This window comes from Apteryx mantelli, chromosome 29 (genome assembly GCF_036417845.1).
Source record: "Apteryx mantelli isolate bAptMan1 chromosome 29, bAptMan1.hap1, whole genome shotgun sequence".
Taxonomy (NCBI): domain Eukaryota; kingdom Metazoa; phylum Chordata; class Aves; order Apterygiformes; family Apterygidae; genus Apteryx; species Apteryx mantelli.
This window is the reverse complement of record NC_090006.1, coordinates 3,096,842-3,115,178: the sequence shown is the minus strand read 5'-3', so window position 1 is coordinate 3,115,178 and position 18,337 is coordinate 3,096,842. Positions and strand designations below refer to the sequence as shown.

Sequence of the window (18,337 nt, the reverse complement as noted above, 5' to 3'; positions counted from 1 at the left end):
CACCACTGTTTTTGTTGTCATTTTATTGATAAAAACTACACAAAAACTAACTGATCATAATAATTAATTAAAAAAACCAAAACCAATGTTACACATTCTCCTGTGTTTTAGAAATTGTGTCAGCCAGTGAGTTTCATCAAAATACTCTTGCTTTAAAAGATTTTCCATCTGATCCATTTCAAGCACATCACTTCCATTTTGGTTCCCAAATGTCCATTAATTTTGCTTACGGCACCGCTGGACTGTAAGTATGAGAGTCTATACTCCGTTGCATGTTTTTCCCTTTTTTAGAGCCCGAAAAGTAATTATAGTGTCAACAATGAAGCACAATGAAGTAAAAATCAAAAGCACCCTCCACAGTGTACAGCCTGTGTCTTAAATGTACATGCACCCAAGTTTCTTTGTTTCTGTTGCATCAATTGCCAATGTCCTTTTGGTTCAACATAAGCTTTAATGCCCATGTCTGAAGTTTGAAATATTACTGCTTGACCATTAAAAATAAGAAAAAATATATATATAGCTATCTTTCTTTAAAAAGAAAAAAAAATTAAACAAAACAGATCTTTGAAGAGTAATAAACACTTAAGAAGGAAACATAGCTGACCCATCCCACCCAAGCCCTTGCCCTCCCCGCCCCCTTTAATTTTTACCTGTGGTTCTCCTTCCCTGGAACCGTGCAATGTAGAAAAATCAAATATACAAACAAAACTCTTAATCCATCCCTTTATGTAGCTAGAGTGAAATCTATTTTTTTTAATAAGAACTTGACAATCTTTCTTTAATATTTACATTGAGGAATTTGTTTGAAAGTTTAAAGCAAAGAAAATCCTGAAGTTCTCAGTGCGTACTGCATTTCCACAGTCTGCGGAGTTTGCTTTATCCCCTTCCCTTTGTTTGTGTTGGAACATTTGTAACTGGAATGGTCGATTTTAGTTTCTTGCCCTGGTCTCTTCTGAGATGAAAAGTCCCTCAAAAGAACTCGCCACTCCGCCCCCTGAAGAAGTTGTCTCCATCATTAGTTTGGTATTCTCTCAATGTAAATGGCTGGAGCAGCCGAACGCGCAATTGTAGCTATGAAGCTGTGGTCTCGACTGAGTTCCAGGTTGGTTGTCTCAGTCTGCTCCCGGGACATGGTATCGTACCCCTTATTTACATGGAGAGGCTTATGAGCTTGGCAGTATCCGATCACTGGTTGGTCATAACTGTAATAAGGTAAAGTCTTCATGTGGTGAGGTACCTGCACCAGAGAAAGAGATCAGAAAAGAGAAACATGTAAATAATGTGTTTAGTCATGCATTTGTACAGCACCTAGCACAATGCAGTCTCAAATACAACGGGTGCTCAACACATCTGCAATATAAACAATCACTGCACTTTTCAGTTCTTGCAGCAAGACAAAGCTTTGATGCTCTTAGGTTGTTCATAGCACATGCACTTCCCTCTTAGCAAGACTACTTAAAACCATATTAGTCAATGGGTCCACTTGTAGATGGAAGTTGCATCTAGTGAAAGCCTATGTAATACACAGATTTTTTCCGGCCCTTTGCAGCATGATGAATTCCCTTTTGAATTTCCTAGATTACAGGAAGTTACACTTAAGCAATCCATCTGCGGCCAGATTTTCAAAATGGTCTAGCGTGCTGAATTCTGACCTCTTTTGGACAATCTGTCTATGATGGTTACACTGAAAACCTTTAAAAAACTGGCCCTTCTCTCAGTGCCTTGAAAGGGGCTGAGCACTTTTACAAAACCCAGACCAGTCTGAGCATGTCAAAGGACTGGAAAACCTGGCTGCCAGCACATGCAGCTCTCAGCACAGCCGGAACACATGTTTACATGGTCCTACGACTGGCCCTACAACGAAGCTGCTTGCCTGACGTCATGATTTCTTGGGGTCCTTTCCTCTTACAACCTCACTGAGACAAACACTATCAGAGAGCCTCAACTGATGCTCACTGGAGCTGTGCACAGCCACACTTTGTAAAGATGGTCATATATTTGAAAAGATCTATCCTGAATCCCGTGTCTCTTTTTTATGTAAATACTCAGAAACTGCCAAAGTCCCCCCTTCTTTATTTTATAAATGACCTATGCTTGCAAATGTTAATCCTAGAAGTAAATGTGATTTATGGCACAACATCAAATACAAATCTTTGTAGATAATTTTATCATCTGCAAGAAATGAGCTGATCAAGTAGAAAGAAATAAGCTTTCAGAAAAAAACATACACTGCAGGAGATACAGGCAAGAGTTTATTCTAACACTGCTAGAAAACCTGAGCTCATTATAGCTGGAGATATCCTGCACATAATTCAATCTTGTAACAAATGTTTTTTTATTTTCCATGCTGAACTTTAAATGAAGACTACAGAGCTAATTTATCACAAATTTTCATTGCATGGTGCACTTCATTCAAATAGGCATGAAAAAAGCAATGCATCTCAAGGACATTATGGCTAAGTATAAGTTTTGCAGGGTTAGAGTTCCTCTTGCATTTGGATCTAATAAGCAGTTAAGATTTCCCCCCACCCTTTTCCCTGCAGAACCCTGGAAAGATTCCAAAACTCTCCCACTAGCTGGAATTTAGCTGAAAACTTCTTTGTTTTACATGGCAGTTGAATGGCAAGAATGCAAAAGACAAGCTGCTCAAAAGCATTTGATGAGACAACTGTGTTCACTTGTGGATCAAATTCAGTCATAGTGCAAGAAACTGTAACTTCCATTGGATACAACAGTATTTATGTCAATTCATATTAGGGCTTGAATTTGTCCTCAGCCTTTAAGGCAACTCTTTATGATTCCATAAAAGCCAAAACGGTTTTCATTCTGTACAGTTTAGAAATTGAGGTCCTGGCTTTACAGAAATAATACACAATATTAATAGACATCACAAATTGTGTGCATCATTGTTTGTTTCCTTCTTTTCTCCAAACTGGAACTAAAAGGATCCAGATATCAACAGCATCCCTTTAGTAAGAAGTGCCAACAATCCCCCCTGCAAAAACTAGTTCTTAGGATGACTCTCGACTCAAGGTACCAACCACAGGAACAGTTTGATCTTTCCTGATAAAATGTTTCTAGATCAACATCAAAGCCTTCAGAGGACTGTCCCTCACAAAATGGAGTGTCCTTTCCTTCCCTGAAACTATTTCTCCAAAACATAATGTGTTGCATTTCCAGAAATACATGAGGGATCAATGGGCATTTAAAGTGATAGACTTTTATACTGTTCTATTGTCTTACATTTACTCCAGGCCAAATGACAGTAAATGAAAATCAGGCCCACAAAAGCCTTTTCAGAACATGGCCTTGACTGCAGAAATCATTGCAAATGTAGACAGGTGTAAGACCACTCCTTTTGGTATATGTAAAAAGGATGGATGAAGACACCAACCATTCTAAACCAAGCTGACACTTGTATATTTTTCAAAGACCAAAAAAACATATTTAGGAACATCTAAGTTGCTGAAAATTAATTTTATAAATATTTTCGCTCCAGATTCTAAAGTAACTTCTATTTCATTTCATTATTGCTATGGAATTAATGCCTGAGACACCTAGACAAATGTCACCTTGGACATGTCATTTTATGATCTGGAAAGTGAGAATATTATTTCCTGCCCCAGTTTACCCTTGGAGACTAGAGCTCTTTGAGGCAAGGGCTGTCTGTGCAGGGACTAAAACAACACAACTGCAACCTAAGCTGGGCCCTGTAAGATGCTATGGCCTCTAATCGACAAATAAAAATGCAGACAACCATAGCAAAAAAATCCAAACAGGTCACTGCATGCCTCAGTAAATAAAACAGACCTCAGTATTCTATGTTGTCATTATCTCTGGGCCTTTTATATGGCAGATGCATTTTTTACTGGCTAGAAAGCTGAAGTAAGGCTGAGAAGTTACCTGACAGCAAATAAAGGTAGAGCCAAGAAAAGAATCAAGATCCTCAAGCAGGGTTTCCTTTGCTCTCTCCTCCATGCCACACTGCTGCCACTAACCACAGACATTTATACTAAAAAATTCTTTAAATTTAGTTTTGGAACATGCTCAATTGTAAACGAAGATAAAGAGCTGCTCAGACGGGTACACAACAGATATAAAAATAACCCCTCTCTTCCTTTCATATAATCTGTCAGAACTTCTGATTCAGTTCTTGGCTTTATGTGTTCACTCACGATTATATTCCATGACAGCACAGTCCAGTGAAACGAGTGAAGCTGAGGGATGGGATACACAATGCCAAGACATTTAGCAGAGGATGATGCACCAGTACTTATTTGTTCACAGCACTTTCTGAATCATTTCTATTTCCTCTTCTAAAAAATGATACTGTCTAATATTCACCTAAAGTGATTTAAACTTTTTGAAGCAGGAGAAGCATAAATCAACAAGAGAATGCACTCCAAAGTCATTCACGTACACGTGGTGGACATTTTGTTTTAGCCCATGTATATCATCAAATAGGTTGTCATCTTCTGCTCTTCCGCCTTACTGTAAGGTAGCCTACTGTCTATCAGATGTTGCAGATAGTTGATTAAGACAGTGAATGAATCTGTTATTTGAAGAAAGCATTGACTTTATTAACCAAGAAGCTTATTGCTTTAGAAGCACTTTAAGTGTTCAGTGAGGGTTTTAGGCTAACGGCCTGGATTAGTTAGCTAGTATTAATTTCTGAAGTCTATACCTCTGTAGATCTTCCTGCTAAATATAATAAACATTGCATCTTAACAATCACACAATCAAAACAACTGTTCCATTACAAGCAAAATTTACATAAACCTGTAGCTACAGTTAAGATTAACCTAAAAGATTTAATGGTGGAAATTTAGGAATGAAAGTCTTCCTGTTTGGAATAGAACTGATATTGGAGGGGTTAATGGCTCAACAATCTTGTTGCCATATAACTCCTTACAAAACAAGCAGGACTAACTTGGGTTTACCTGAGATTCATTTTACCTCAGGTTCAGAAATTCTGGATCTGTATTAAAAAGGTATTTCTCAAATTTCCCTGTCCAGTTGTCCTTTGAAATTCAACAGTGACATTCAGTCATTCCAACATACAAATGCATGTACCCCCATACCAGTTCAGGCAGTATTTTTATGCTATGCTCAGCAGCTTTACTTACATATGTCAGAAATATAGGGAGGTAAATTACTTACCTTACAGTATAAAATTATGATGACTATTACACAAGAAATTCTTATTTAAGAGCTCTTTCAGTGATAAGAATTCAACTTGGACTCCTGCTTCTTATAGGTGCAGCCATTAATACCTAATTGTTACCAAAACATCAATAAAAATTCTTATTCTGAAGCTTGAAGAGTACATCAGTAAAGGTGAAACTTGAATCTATTACTTTACAATTTGATCAGTTATCCACTGAACTTGGTGTGAATATATTAATTAGCTTTAAAAAATATTGGATTGGGCCCTATATGAATATCAAGTGATCTTACTTTCAAAATACTTTTCTCTCTCTACTGCCTTTCATAGTATATTAAACAACCTCATAAATCCTTAATTGTTAACTACCTCGTAACAGCAAGCTACGGACAACCTGAAATTCAGCCCTGCTATGAACTCTCCCTAAGCAATGACACCTCTCTATCAAGTAATGACAAGAGAGTTTAACAAAACACTACTTTCCTTATGCTGACTGCAACTCCTGCTTAAGTATTTTCTTCTCTGCTCACAGCAACAGATCTATTGCAGTGAAGACAAGTTGAGGATGAGACAGGGATTAACTCCCTACCTCACACAGATCACCTGCATTTTAGCAAGATCCAATCACTAACAGTCCCATTTTGAAATAATTTCCTGGTAAACTGTTAAATCAAATTTTGGAAATATAGGTTTTCAAAAAAGACCTATTTTGTGTTGGAAATGTTGTGATTTTTTTCTTAAAGCTTAATTTTGAAGAAAGATCTTCAATCATGCATTACCCAACAAATAAAATTCTTTCCTGAGAAACATGAGTAGTCATTGATGTCTAAATGACTCACTGTACCAGAATTATCATAGAAGGACAGGTGTGTGATAGAAGGAATGAGTGGCAATCCCATTACAGTGACTGAAGGAGGCAGGGGGTGGGAGGCAGAGTGGGAGGGGGTTCACTTTATTTTTTATGCTGAGAGCAGAACATTGTGAAGGGACAAACTGTTACAGGATCCTCAGATAAGTAACTGCTTTGGGAAGAACCTAAAATATGGAGCACAGCGACAGCAGTGATGGACTTTCTGAGAACCAGGCCATTTCAGCTGTCTCAGTTTGGGTACTTAAAGTAATTGGCCTTATACTTTCACTGTTTGGACCCTGCAGTGTACGTGTTTTCAATACTGTTGCTTGTGTTTGCAAAGAGAAGGAACACTGTTTTTTAAACTATAGACATGCTCCATTCATCCTGATGGAAAGTGAAACAGGACAACCACCACTGTCTTGCATTAGGTATTTTTCCTTCACAAAAGCAAAAACAAAGCATGAATGTTCTTAGGCAGTTGAATACTGTCTGCTTTCACATTTGCTGGTATGTACTCTGCAATCCAGGTAAACTAATTTATGTGTAAGTACTTGCCTAGTTAATGATTACATGATTAAATTACACAGAACTTTAGAAGTTGTCCATATGTAGTGGAAACTCAGAGTTACGAGATATGGAAGCTATGCTTTCTCATTAGTGCTAATACTTAGTCTCAGAACACCATGACTTCATTGTTGAATTGATATCATAGCTGTTGGTAAATCAAATTCAGGATTCATTTTACACCCTATCATAATTTAGAGTAAAATAAGCAAGATATACTATCATAGCTTTATGATTAGTGAAGCACACAGCTTCACCTTAGAGACAGATTGATTAGGTACATTAGTCAGCTATAGCTGGTCTAAACAATTTTAGTGGATCTCATGCTGCTGAAAAATGACAGTTAACAGTGCTGGAAATTCTCTTTGGAGTCAATTCAGAAAAACATTCCTATTCAAGAAAATGCATAATCATACACATACTTTTAAACTTATTAAAGGGGATTAATGCATACATTTAAGTTAGTTCTGGAATATGAATGCGTACATGTTCTATTCTATTTTCAGTTGGTATAAACACAAAAGTGTCTGCCTGTTTTTTCAAAATAAACCCCTTTTGTTCTGAAATTCATCTTTCCTAGGATAATTCTCATATTGGCACAACTCAAAATCTCATTTATTAAAAAAGTTCACAGTTAAGATGTCTGATTGGTCTGTTATGATGTGGTGTAAGTCTTATGAGAACTGTTTTTACTGAAGTGATCTGCATGACATTGAAACATTTCAGGAAAACTGTCAACTTGCCTTGATCTTTATGTGAAGTTCTGCAAAATCTTTATTTGCATTAGCCTAGGTTTTCTAAGAGTTACATATACTACTGGGAACTTTGCCTGAGTTTGGTATGCCTACATTAGGCATGAAGCATTGAGCAAGATTCTTCCGGTAGGTTGAATCCTAGGTGCAATTCCCACAATCAATTTCCTGCAATTTCATGTTCAATTTCCTTCCCATTCCAACGAGAAACCACTTCTTAGCCTCTACCTATTTCCTACCAAATCAGATTAACAGTATATGCAGCTGGGAGATGAGACAGACGAGCAGGAATACTCAGTATCTAGCTAAAGGACCCATCTTACATGGTCCTGAGCCCAGGCCAGCCCATTGCCATGAAGTCGTTAGTATCACACAGAAAACCACCTAGTTTGTACCTACCAGTTTTCCCTAACAAAGCGAGGACACACTGTAAAATATCCACAGAGGGTCAGTGTCCCAGTGGGATATACGATACTGCCTGCTCCAAATCTCCTGCATGCATGTGCACCCACACTCACTCACACACATGCATGTGTTCTTAAATCACAGTTTTGAAAGTGCTGTACAAAGTAAGTACTACTTTTCTAAATAAAACATGGTATCTCCTTTAATTTGCTTCTCCACAGTGTCTTTTTTCCTTATCTTATACTTTTGTCCACCTTAACAGTCCCACAAACTAATTGTCATGGGCAGTTCCTCCTGCATCTGTTTAGCTCTCTGTATGAAGTGACTCAACATTGATACAGAGTCACACATCAGCCAGAAAGCACGTAAGACAGAATGGAAAAGGCTTAGTGATCTCATCAGTCCACTTGGATCTTATCAGTCCAGTTGGAACTGTGGCTAATGCAGAGTCCTGCTAGACATTGAAATACAGCTGCTGAATATATTTTGGACCAAACAGGACAGTGCATTTTGCAGACTGCAGCTTCCAAATATGAGTCAAAACAAGCAGTGAAGAGCAAGGATACAGACTGTTCTCCTAGCCAGATCTGGGGATTAAATCAAGGTCTTCAGAACCAAGCCTCAGATCTTTTGAAGTATTTAGGGGCTGGAAGAGGGCATTGGATGGCTTAATTTAAATATGGAATGGAAACTTTTTCTTTACTGAAATTTAACCTTGTGATAAAATTCTCAGAGGGTTACGGTTGGCAGGCCGAAGACCATTTCCAAGTAAAAATAAAGAGTTCAGAGGAAATTAGGAGCCTAGAGACTACAAATGACTGACAGGTGGGTCATTAATGTTATTTAATTCTTGTACTCCTAGACAGGAAAATGGGACCCCAGAATTGACACAGATTGTCAGAAGACAGGTGCTAGTATGAAAAAGGTAGAGAAACAGCAGACAAGAGACACAGGGCAGAAAACAGTACAGTTGTCAGTTACTTCTGCATTTCATATCATGGTTCTATTTATAGTTCATAGAAAAATAATTGATAATACATAAAATAACTACATGAATTAACTAAACATTAGTATATTAGATATGATTATAAGCATATTAACATTATACACCATGTTAATAGGCAACCTATGGATATAAGGGACTATATAATATGCTACAAAAGTGATTGATTAAATATATAACAAGATTAGTTGAAATACATCTACTGATTTGTTACACTCACCAACTTCTTAAACATCTATAAACTAAAAAGGCATTCTATAAAGAGAGAATTTTATATTTATTCAGGCATCTCTGTAGAGTGCTTTGCATGTTCCAAGCCCCAATATGACACCACACTGTCAGTTTCACCAATATCGTGAACTACATTTTAATTTCTCCTTTCCTTCCCTACAGACAACTTCTTATTCTTCTATCCAACTATACAAGTGCCTTTCCCTTTAAAACCAAACTTCTCAATGATTGTTTAACTAAGTGTGCTTCTCCAAAGATTAGGAGAAAAATCATGCGTACCCCACTGCTCCCTCTAAGGGCCGATTTGATCTTTCAATCACTAAATGAAAAGGTTTCCCTAAAGAAAGCTCCCAGAAAGGAGAAAATCTTTTAAGTCTTGTTATTCTTATTTGGGCAAAATATTTCTTTTAAATTGCTTTATCTGTATTCTATGGAGTATCTGTTCCTGACAAAAAGACCCACTGATGAAGAAAGTGAAGTGAGATTCATAGTAACCTTCGATTTTCCACCATGGAGGGCCGATAAGATGAACAAAGTATCTAGTTATTCTAATTGGAAAGCCATTAATATTCCTTCCAATGCTATTAGGGTAATTTCCTGTAGAATTCAATAGGAATGAAAGGCCAGTGTTTCAAAGGTGACAAGATTAGTTTTTCAAAAGCAATGCAGTGCCTGGTGGTAGTTAGCTACCTATATGCAAGAGAATCTCTCTGGGTACCTCTCTGTATCTTTGGGTGCCTAAGTACACATACTTGCAAAATTTTAGTCTCTTTTAAGGCAATTCAACTTTCATTTAGACAGTTTAATAAGGAACTTTTACTCCCTAAATACTGCATTAAGAGCTACAAAATGTAGCTCATTTGTATTTAACCTATCAGGACAAGTCAAAGGCCCATCTAGCCAAATCTCCAGGGAATCAAGAAGGAAGAGCAGCAGCACAGGTCAACAACACGGTAATAACTTCTGCAGAATAATTTCCCAACCTCCAACACACCCAACTTCAGTTAGCTTTCTAAATTGCTGGCATTTCAGTTCTGAAATGCTATAGGGCTGGATCGTCCAAGGTATTTAAGTGCCGAAAGTATTCTCATAGGCCCCAGCAGGGAAGTGAATGTGACTGTACCTGTTAGGAGACTGTATGGTTTTCAATAGCATGCTTCTAAGATCATAGTAGTATGATCCTAGCTTGCTGCACAACCAACAAAAGGCTTTAGGATAATCAGGTTTTAAAGAAAATGCAGAGCAGAAGAGAGAGGATATTCTTTACAGGGCATCTTCTTCCAGTCCCAGTACTTGCCTGCCCTGCAGCTTCCACATAAAAGATATGAGAAGTTGGAATCTCTGCCTCTCTTGACCCCTTGTTATTCACTCCAGTCCGGCCAGTATCCCTGCACTATCCATCCCAACAGATGAGAGGACTGACTGACTATACAGGGCTGCTCCACAAAGGCAAAGTTGACCTAAATATGACTTTTGAATCGCTGAAATATAATCTGAATGAGCTTCTGGATGTCTCATCGGACTGTTAAGAAATGGGAGCTTTTCCTTCTAAGTTATCTAGCAGTACAATACCCTAGAGGTTTTGCTTGGAGTGGGCTTATGGGTCTCAACCCATTTCTGACTAACATAATGCTTACAGAGCCACGTTCATAATTCACATTAATTCCATTTAATATGCCAATATTAAATCTAGCTATGGCATCCAGGCTCCCCCCTCCCGAAAGCCCTAACCTGACAGTTGTTCTCCTCTGTTGTCATTTAAAATTCAACACTCAACATCATGGCTTGTGACCTAAGACAGGAGATAATTTGGGGGGGGGGGGTCAGTCTTCTCAAGAGAATTTGAAGGGACCCATCTTTACAAAAAATAGGTGCCAAAAAAAAAAATCACTGGCAGAGAAATAAAGAAAAAATGCTACAGAAGCCCATGCTACTGTTGTTTCACTTGATCTGTGCATCAGATGGTCTAGTCTCCAGAGTTATTGTTCAAGAATGTCATAACAAGCTAAAAGCAGAGGAGCGAACAAAGCACTACAACTGTAAACCGAATGCAAGTTGAAGAAATTATTTAACTTCTCCTGAGAAGATTGTTAGATGGCAATTTCCTTCGCGATAGATTTCCTCTGGTGGGAGAGAATAAAGAAACTACTGGTCCTACAGACCTTCTTGGTTGTAAAACCACTGAACGCGCTTTACTAGGATGCTAAGGGGTGATGCTACGTAGCCCATCAACTCCAAGGAAAATCCATCTTCCTGAACCTCAGAGGCTACCAGTCTGTCAGTATTTGCCTAGCTATAAATATGTTACTAGTAGGTATACCTGTATAGTTCACCCCATCTATCAGTATTTCAACAAGACACTACAGAGGACTATTAGGACTTTAACTGAAGCTCATAAAAAGTTTTGAGATGCTTAAGTGTAAACTTCTACAAAAACTAATTTTATTACTAAAACCTTTCTTACTCTGCTGGGCAAGCGTTTTCCACCATTGCTGGTCTATGAGCATATGACTTGCAAAGGAGGAATGCAACAAGCAGGATTGTTACTGCTTTCTAAACAGGCTCCTAAAATGGCAAACAGGAAAAACAGAAAAGGCAGGGTAGAGACTCACACAGTAGACAGAACATTAGTAACAAACATGGCTTCGTGCTTTAGTCATGTTCTATATACCCTGTATAGCAGAGATCAAGCAAGCAGAAAATTAATGCAAGATTGTCCAGCATTGCAGGCAAGGACATTTCACAATGATAGCGTTATTTTTTAATACTCTACAGAAAACAAATGACTTTTTTCATTCCTCTGGGCAAGTTTTATAATACGCAGGGAAATCATCAGTAAAAACATATTCGAAATCCCTGAGAAAACTGGAAAAAGATGGGTTAGAAAATATTCTTGGCTTAGCGATCTTTGATGCTACAGAACTAAGCAGATCAATTCAATTATTCTATGAAAGCAAAAACAATGGAAATAATTACTGAGTTACAGTAGTTCAGTGACACTTTTAAAGCAGAAAGGGAGGTCTGGATCAAATTAAAAAAAAAACAAAAAACATGCTAAATCCTCAAAACTGCCACTGTATAACAGAAGAGGAGAGTGCAGCAAACACACAGAATCACACTGAAACACCAGAAACTAAGGTCTAGCAGTCAACCCTTAGAGAGTTGGCATGGAAATAACAAGGCCAAGATGGTTAAGAAATGGAGGAAGGGATACTCCAAGCTGTCTTTTCTCTGAGGAAATGGAAAATAGGAAGGCTTCTTAATTTTTTATCCCATATCTAAAAAGCAACAGAGAGCAGGGATCCAGACACAAGTTCAGGTTGGAACCGCCTTGGGACTGCTCTGTGTCAAGCTCTCCACTCTCCCTTTTAAAAATCTGCCAGCTGGCAAGAGTCAAGGCCATAATTACTTGCAAACAAATTGTGATGTGTAAATCTGACTGGAAGCCTCAGACCAGCTCTGAAAAAAAGTGTTCTAAGGCATTCAGACAAACAAAAATAAAGCGCCTTGACCATACAGTTAAGCACTATTGAATCTAGCCAGGAGGGGGCTGTAGAGCACACAGACATTCAGTGTCTGCTACCTAATTGCACTATGCAAACTCTGGAGTTTTAGGAAAACCAAACAAAGCATTCTCAAACCTATTCTGATGCCATGAACATTAATAAATCTATCGCAAAAATAACTGTACCTACTTAGACCGTTTTTGAGCTTGAGCTCCGCAGCAGTGATGGAGTGTCAATGAAAAGAACCAGGTTGAAAGGATCCTGCTGAAAAATAAAATCTGCTCTGTGAGCTAGATTTTGAAAACCAAAGGAGCTGCTGCTAGAAATATCTGCAGCTCACGTCAACAAGAGACAGCATGCTTGAACAATCTCTCAACCAGCCAAGCACGAGCCAAATGGTCTCCAGCTACTCTGATATTTTTCAAATTCGTTCTGTTTGGGAAAGGTAACTCCCGTGTGTCAGAAGGGATCAGCAAAGAGGCTAAGTAATTCAACTTTTTCAGGGTGTAATATTAGTTTGGTGCATTGTCGGAGTGGTGGAACAGGGGCCTGTAACTGTTAACAACCTTCTGCAAGGGATCTTTCCCTTTGACAGGTCTATACTAGTTGCAGCCATCTAGAACAAATACTCCATGTCTAGTTCATCTGTAAGATCAAGGCAATATCATGACCTGATCCCTAACTACACAAGGGTGAAACAAATTGGAAGAAGAAATGTAAGAAGAAAAATAAGCCTCTTGTAATCTAGAATCTGATGTTTATTTGTAGTGCCTTGAGGCCTCAACCGAAACTGAAACTGCACTGTGGTAAGCACTCACTGCTCATGCATTTAGTAAGAGTCCTTGCCCTGAAGAGCTTGTACTCCAGACAGGCATGACAGATGAAGGGTGGGAGAAAGGAAAATAGCAAACTAGCAAAAGATCTGGAAGCTGATGCACAGATTGAGGGACAGATTTTTCAAAGAGCTAAATACATGAATACAGATCTTCTGTCCCTAAATGACTTCCCGTATCAGGTGGCCACTATAATTGTGTACACATTAGTAAGCAGAACAGTCCAGTGCAAACACATCCGTAGATCACAAGAGTTGGTGATCAGTGCACAGTGTGCACACCATATGCATTCCAGAGACTTTACAGCAAACTAGCTCCGGTCAGGTCCCATAAACACTTGGAGCACATTCAGTTTAGTTTCACCTCAAAGGAATTTTTTCTGTGTTCTCTGACCCTGCTCTCTGATGTGAATTGAAGCACGTTACGGACCCATATGGTCCATATGGGTGTCAAGACCCATATCAAAAGTATAATCCTAATCTGAATTAAAACACCAATACAGCTGCATCCTTCAGGAGCCTGGGATGGGACTCAGCTCTCTAGCATCCTGAGACAGTATAACAGAATTCAGACTTCCCAATTTAAAGGTGTTTTTGACTTTGACATCACAGTTTAAGCAGATACTACAAACTTCCATGCTAGGGGCTTGCCTATGGCTGCTTTTGATAGCCCTCTATACTTTCTCTCAGTTAATCCAAGGTACACAAAGTTTTCACAGAACTGAGCACTTGCAAAGCTGGATGCTTCAGCAGGTCATGCTGGGCTTCCTTCCAGAGGTAGCACACAGTGATCTCATTCCATTCCAAAATATAAGAGGAAATCTGCCAAACAACACTTCTTTGGTAGAGTCCTGGTGTCACAGCCCCCCAAAACCTGGCTAAGCGCTGAAAATACCTGTGCAAACCAGAGTTTTACACACCTCTGGGTGAGGATGGCAGCTACTATCACCCTAAGGGTGACAGTACCACTCTGGACCACTCTGCTCATTTCCTCTTTACTCCAAACTAAAAAGAGAACAACGGCGAAAATGTGATTCCAGGCCAGGGTCAGTGCACTTTTGTGGTGAAAAGAAAGAGGAAGGCTGAGAAAACGATTCTATAGTAATTGCAGCATGAAACAGATAAAAGATTGCGAAAAAGATGCTGGATTTCAATTGCACTAAGGCTTCTCTCTCAGGAATACAGAGCAAACTCTTGAAAACACTTTCTACATAGAGGGTCTCTTACACTGCCATCAGTAAGCCTAGAATAAGCAGAAGAAGGCAAAAATATGGAGCACCCTGTTTAAAGATACTTTCTTTACCTTTCTTCTGCCCCAAACCAAGAATGGAGGAAATGAGATTCCCTGCTTTGAATTCTGTGTAGGAGAACAGAGATTTCAAGGTATTCAGAAGCAAACCGGGAGAGCAACAGGTATATGAGGATGAATATGGGATCCAAGAAAGGCAATTTATCTCAATGATTTGAGTTCAGTAAAAAGAGCATAAGGCACTGGCCATTTCTGCATACCCCTTAGCATTATACATAATAGTGTTTTCCAATTAGTAACAGAATGGGTTCGTGAGATTATTGTGCATTTCAGGAGCCAAATGATAACCCATCCTCTGCACACTGGGGGACTGATGTATGCTTTGGCAACAGGAAATAATTCTGACTTGCACAATGCAAGATCTAATGCATATGTATCTTCCACAAAGCAAAAGTAAGGAAGGGGGACATGTCCCATACAGTGAACGGGTAGAGGGCTGACAGCCCAAGGGTCCAGTTGCTTTTCACACAGAAAGACATTTTGTCCAAATTATTTTCACTGGGACTTTTTCAGATGAAGATTAGGTAAAGTGCAGCTCCCTCGCCCTTCAAGTTCGGTAGGATCAATGATGCAGAACTGGAAAAAGTTACAACTGCAACAAGCTACAACAATCCTACAAAGGAAGCAGCGGCTGACTCTGTCCTGTTCTGGATGGCTTCATCATCAATAGACAAGCAGTTGTGCTCAAAAGCACCAACAGAGAATACACATGACTATGGGACTGTCAATGTTTGGGATATGCCACTCTGAAGACCATGGTTAGTCTGGTATAGGATGGATCAACCTCAGATCTGTTTTAATGCAAATAGAGCTGTTGGCAGAGCAGCTGAAGAGGAATTATTGCTTAAAGGGCAGGGTGAAGGACTAAGAAACTAGGGTGCATTCTCAGCTCTGTCACTAACCTGCTGCTGGCAAAAGGCAACTCACTCGCCTACTGTTTCCCTGTTCCTGTTCCACCCATTAGACACCTCATCAAATCCCACTTCCTTGTTCTTTCATTCAATCAGCTGAGCTACGCTCACAGTATCAGCATCAAATAAGCCAGTCAAATAAGTACAATTAGTTAAGCAAGTTTAAACATAAATACAAATAGGAATCCACAGAGGCCAACAAATCCATGCATATCTCTACACAGATGATAATACTAAAATTCTAGATTCAGAGCAAGCATACTCCAGATCCATCAATTCTCACCCATAAGGTCTTTGCAAAATTTTATAAAAAGCCTGTTTACAGCCTGCCACATTCATGAAGTCAAATCACAGTTGCAAAAAGAGCAAACAAACAAAAGTTGTTTGCCCTTGTGCTGCATCTTTCATCCAAGGGCTCTACAATCATTATTCAGATTAAGTCTTGCATTGCTGCTTTGAGGCAAATAGACATCATTATCCTCATTGTACAGATAAATAACAAGAGGTCAAAGAACTCCCCCAAGGCAATGCAGAGAGTTAAATACCTGCATCAAAGGTTTTAATAAAGACAGATATCACTATTCATACTAAGAAAACAAGGAGACTGAGAAAAGAGGAGTTGAAGCTGTTATCCCAGCATCAGATAACTGGGCTTGGATCTTGGGTCTCTAAGATAATTCCACCTTAAGAGTTCTCTCCCATTTCAACAACTAATATCAGCTGTATCTGGAAGCAACTATAATCATATAATGCACCTTAATGCACCCCTGTGCTTGCTTATTGCAATGTTCTTCAAACAAAGCAAGTGAAAGGTGTTCTACAGTAATCAAATACTTAAACGAAGTTTCTGGTCATCTTGTCTCTGATCATTGTTTCTCATTGCTTTCTGGCACTGCTTGCTTGGTGCCTCACTTCTGAGAGTGTATTACTTCAGGCCTCGTTACGCTCTTGTGCATCCTCCCTGCGGCCTTCTTTGCGAAGAGAAGGTTCGTGACAGTGCAACTTGTAACACTCCCCTCTGTGGATGACCGTCGACCCGGCAGTTCTGGCTGTTCTCTCAGCTGTCTGGGTCACTCGTCAGGACCCGGCAGCTGTCAGAACCAGCCTTGCTACTCATCCAGCATTTTTGATGTAGATGTTTCAAAGTTCCTGAATAATAAAGTCTTTTATATATTCAGTATCTGTGTATTTCTCTAATCCATGCATTTTCTACTAGACTTTTGGCTAGGGGTAATGCTAATTACATACTTAGATACATGGCTCTGTTGTGTGATATGGCCCAAATATAATCAGTCACAAGGACCACACTGGCAAAAGATTTTTTTTTTGGCACTAGAAGGGGCACTGTAAGTTTCAGAATCTTAAAACCTGGCTCCAGTGTCCCAGATCGCTAAACTGAGAGTCACTAAATCAATTAGAGATGGTCTCCGATTCGGGCTAGTAAAACTATTATATTGTTTCTGCAGCCTTTTGCTTTATTTCCATCAAATCCAACTGTTTTTATCCTTTATCAAACCAACAGCACTTTTCCATAAGGCACTGTAAGCTTTCTGGTGATCTTTAACCACAGCTACATAAGAGTGCAGAGTAGAGTGGGGCTCTGATCACAATGAGGCTTACAGCATTTGCTATAATTCAATAGTAATCATAATTTGTTATAGAAGGGACAAGAACAATGGGGTCCTTGTGTAAAATAGAGTCCTCTGGGTGCCACCTTAATTTAAATAATAAATATAACCTTTTTTAGGCCTGTGTCTTCTCCCACTCATATAAACGAAAACAGAGAAGGGCTAGTTAAGTATCCATTAGTTTCCCAGTAATTATGTTATTCCCCTACCTCTTCTTTGCCCTGAAATAAAGTACATAACCTTGCATCAAAACACAAACGTTATATAGCAGTTATATTCAACTTTTCCAGTGGCTCTAGAAGAGACACAATACTGACTGCTCTAAGGAAGAGCCTCAGAGCCCTCACTCCCTCTTTATAAACAAGCTACTTAGGTGAGATGAGGTAAGGTGAATGATAGCAGCGCAAAGAACTGGTTGCCAGCTGGACAATGGTTGACATGGTTACCCTTTTCCTTTTTGTGTTACAGGTATGTAGTGAGTTCAGCTTCAAAACCTTACTACAATATAACACAAGGCAATGCAGTCTCTTCCTATTACCATGGAAGAAAAGAATGTGCCATTGACAGACTTCTGTGCCCTTTTAAAGCAGAACAGCTCTGACATCAAAGCTCACAGCACTCCTCTGCAATAGTTATTCACTGTGTCTTTGTGGTCAGGAACTAAAACATTTTTATGAAGTTCTAAGGGAAAACATTATCTCCTGAAAATGAGTCTCTTGTAGTAAGTGCTGCAAATAATGAACAGCTGCACTGTTTCCCTTGGAAGGTGAAATGAAGGAAATGCAGTCTTAATGTGCATTTAAAGCAGGAACGAGGTCAGTCTCCAAGATGTTTAGAGGCCATAATGGAAACATTCAGTTGTCAAAGGGAACATTCACAAAAAATTGACAGCTAGGTAGGATGCATTACTTAGAGGCGTGTTTATCTATCAGAAGGAAAATAGCTGCAGATTAGAAGGGAGTGTGATCAACCATGGCTTAGCTGTAACCTCTACCATATGTTTTTCATATGATAAACTGGGGGGGGGGAGAGGGGGCAGCACTATCTTTTTTTTTCTTTCTGCTTCCCTGCAAGTGGGGCCTAGGCATCACAATACAAAAAGAAAATAATCAAGTACATCCATCTTCACAAAATGTCCTTTCGTTGAGGGCTCTGCTGCACTTGTTCACAGAAATGACA

General features: G+C 39.1%; 1 protein-coding gene across 2 annotated transcripts in view; it reads right to left on the bottom strand.

The window, feature by feature from the left end:
* Positions 1–639: 639 nt before the first annotated feature.
* LRRTM4 (leucine rich repeat transmembrane neuronal 4) overlaps positions 640–18,337 on the bottom strand; it is a 222,136-nt gene continuing 204,438 nt past the window's right edge. Inside the window, exon 4 of one of the 2 annotated variants that reach the window (XM_013954460.2) lies at positions 640–1,237. In XM_013954460.2, coding sequence (XP_013809914.1) covers positions 1,016–1,237 — 222 coding nt within the window. In that variant the 3' untranslated portion in view covers positions 640–1,015. The remainder of the gene's footprint in view (positions 1,238–18,337) is intronic. The other variant, XM_013954475.2, reaches the window with a different exon arrangement.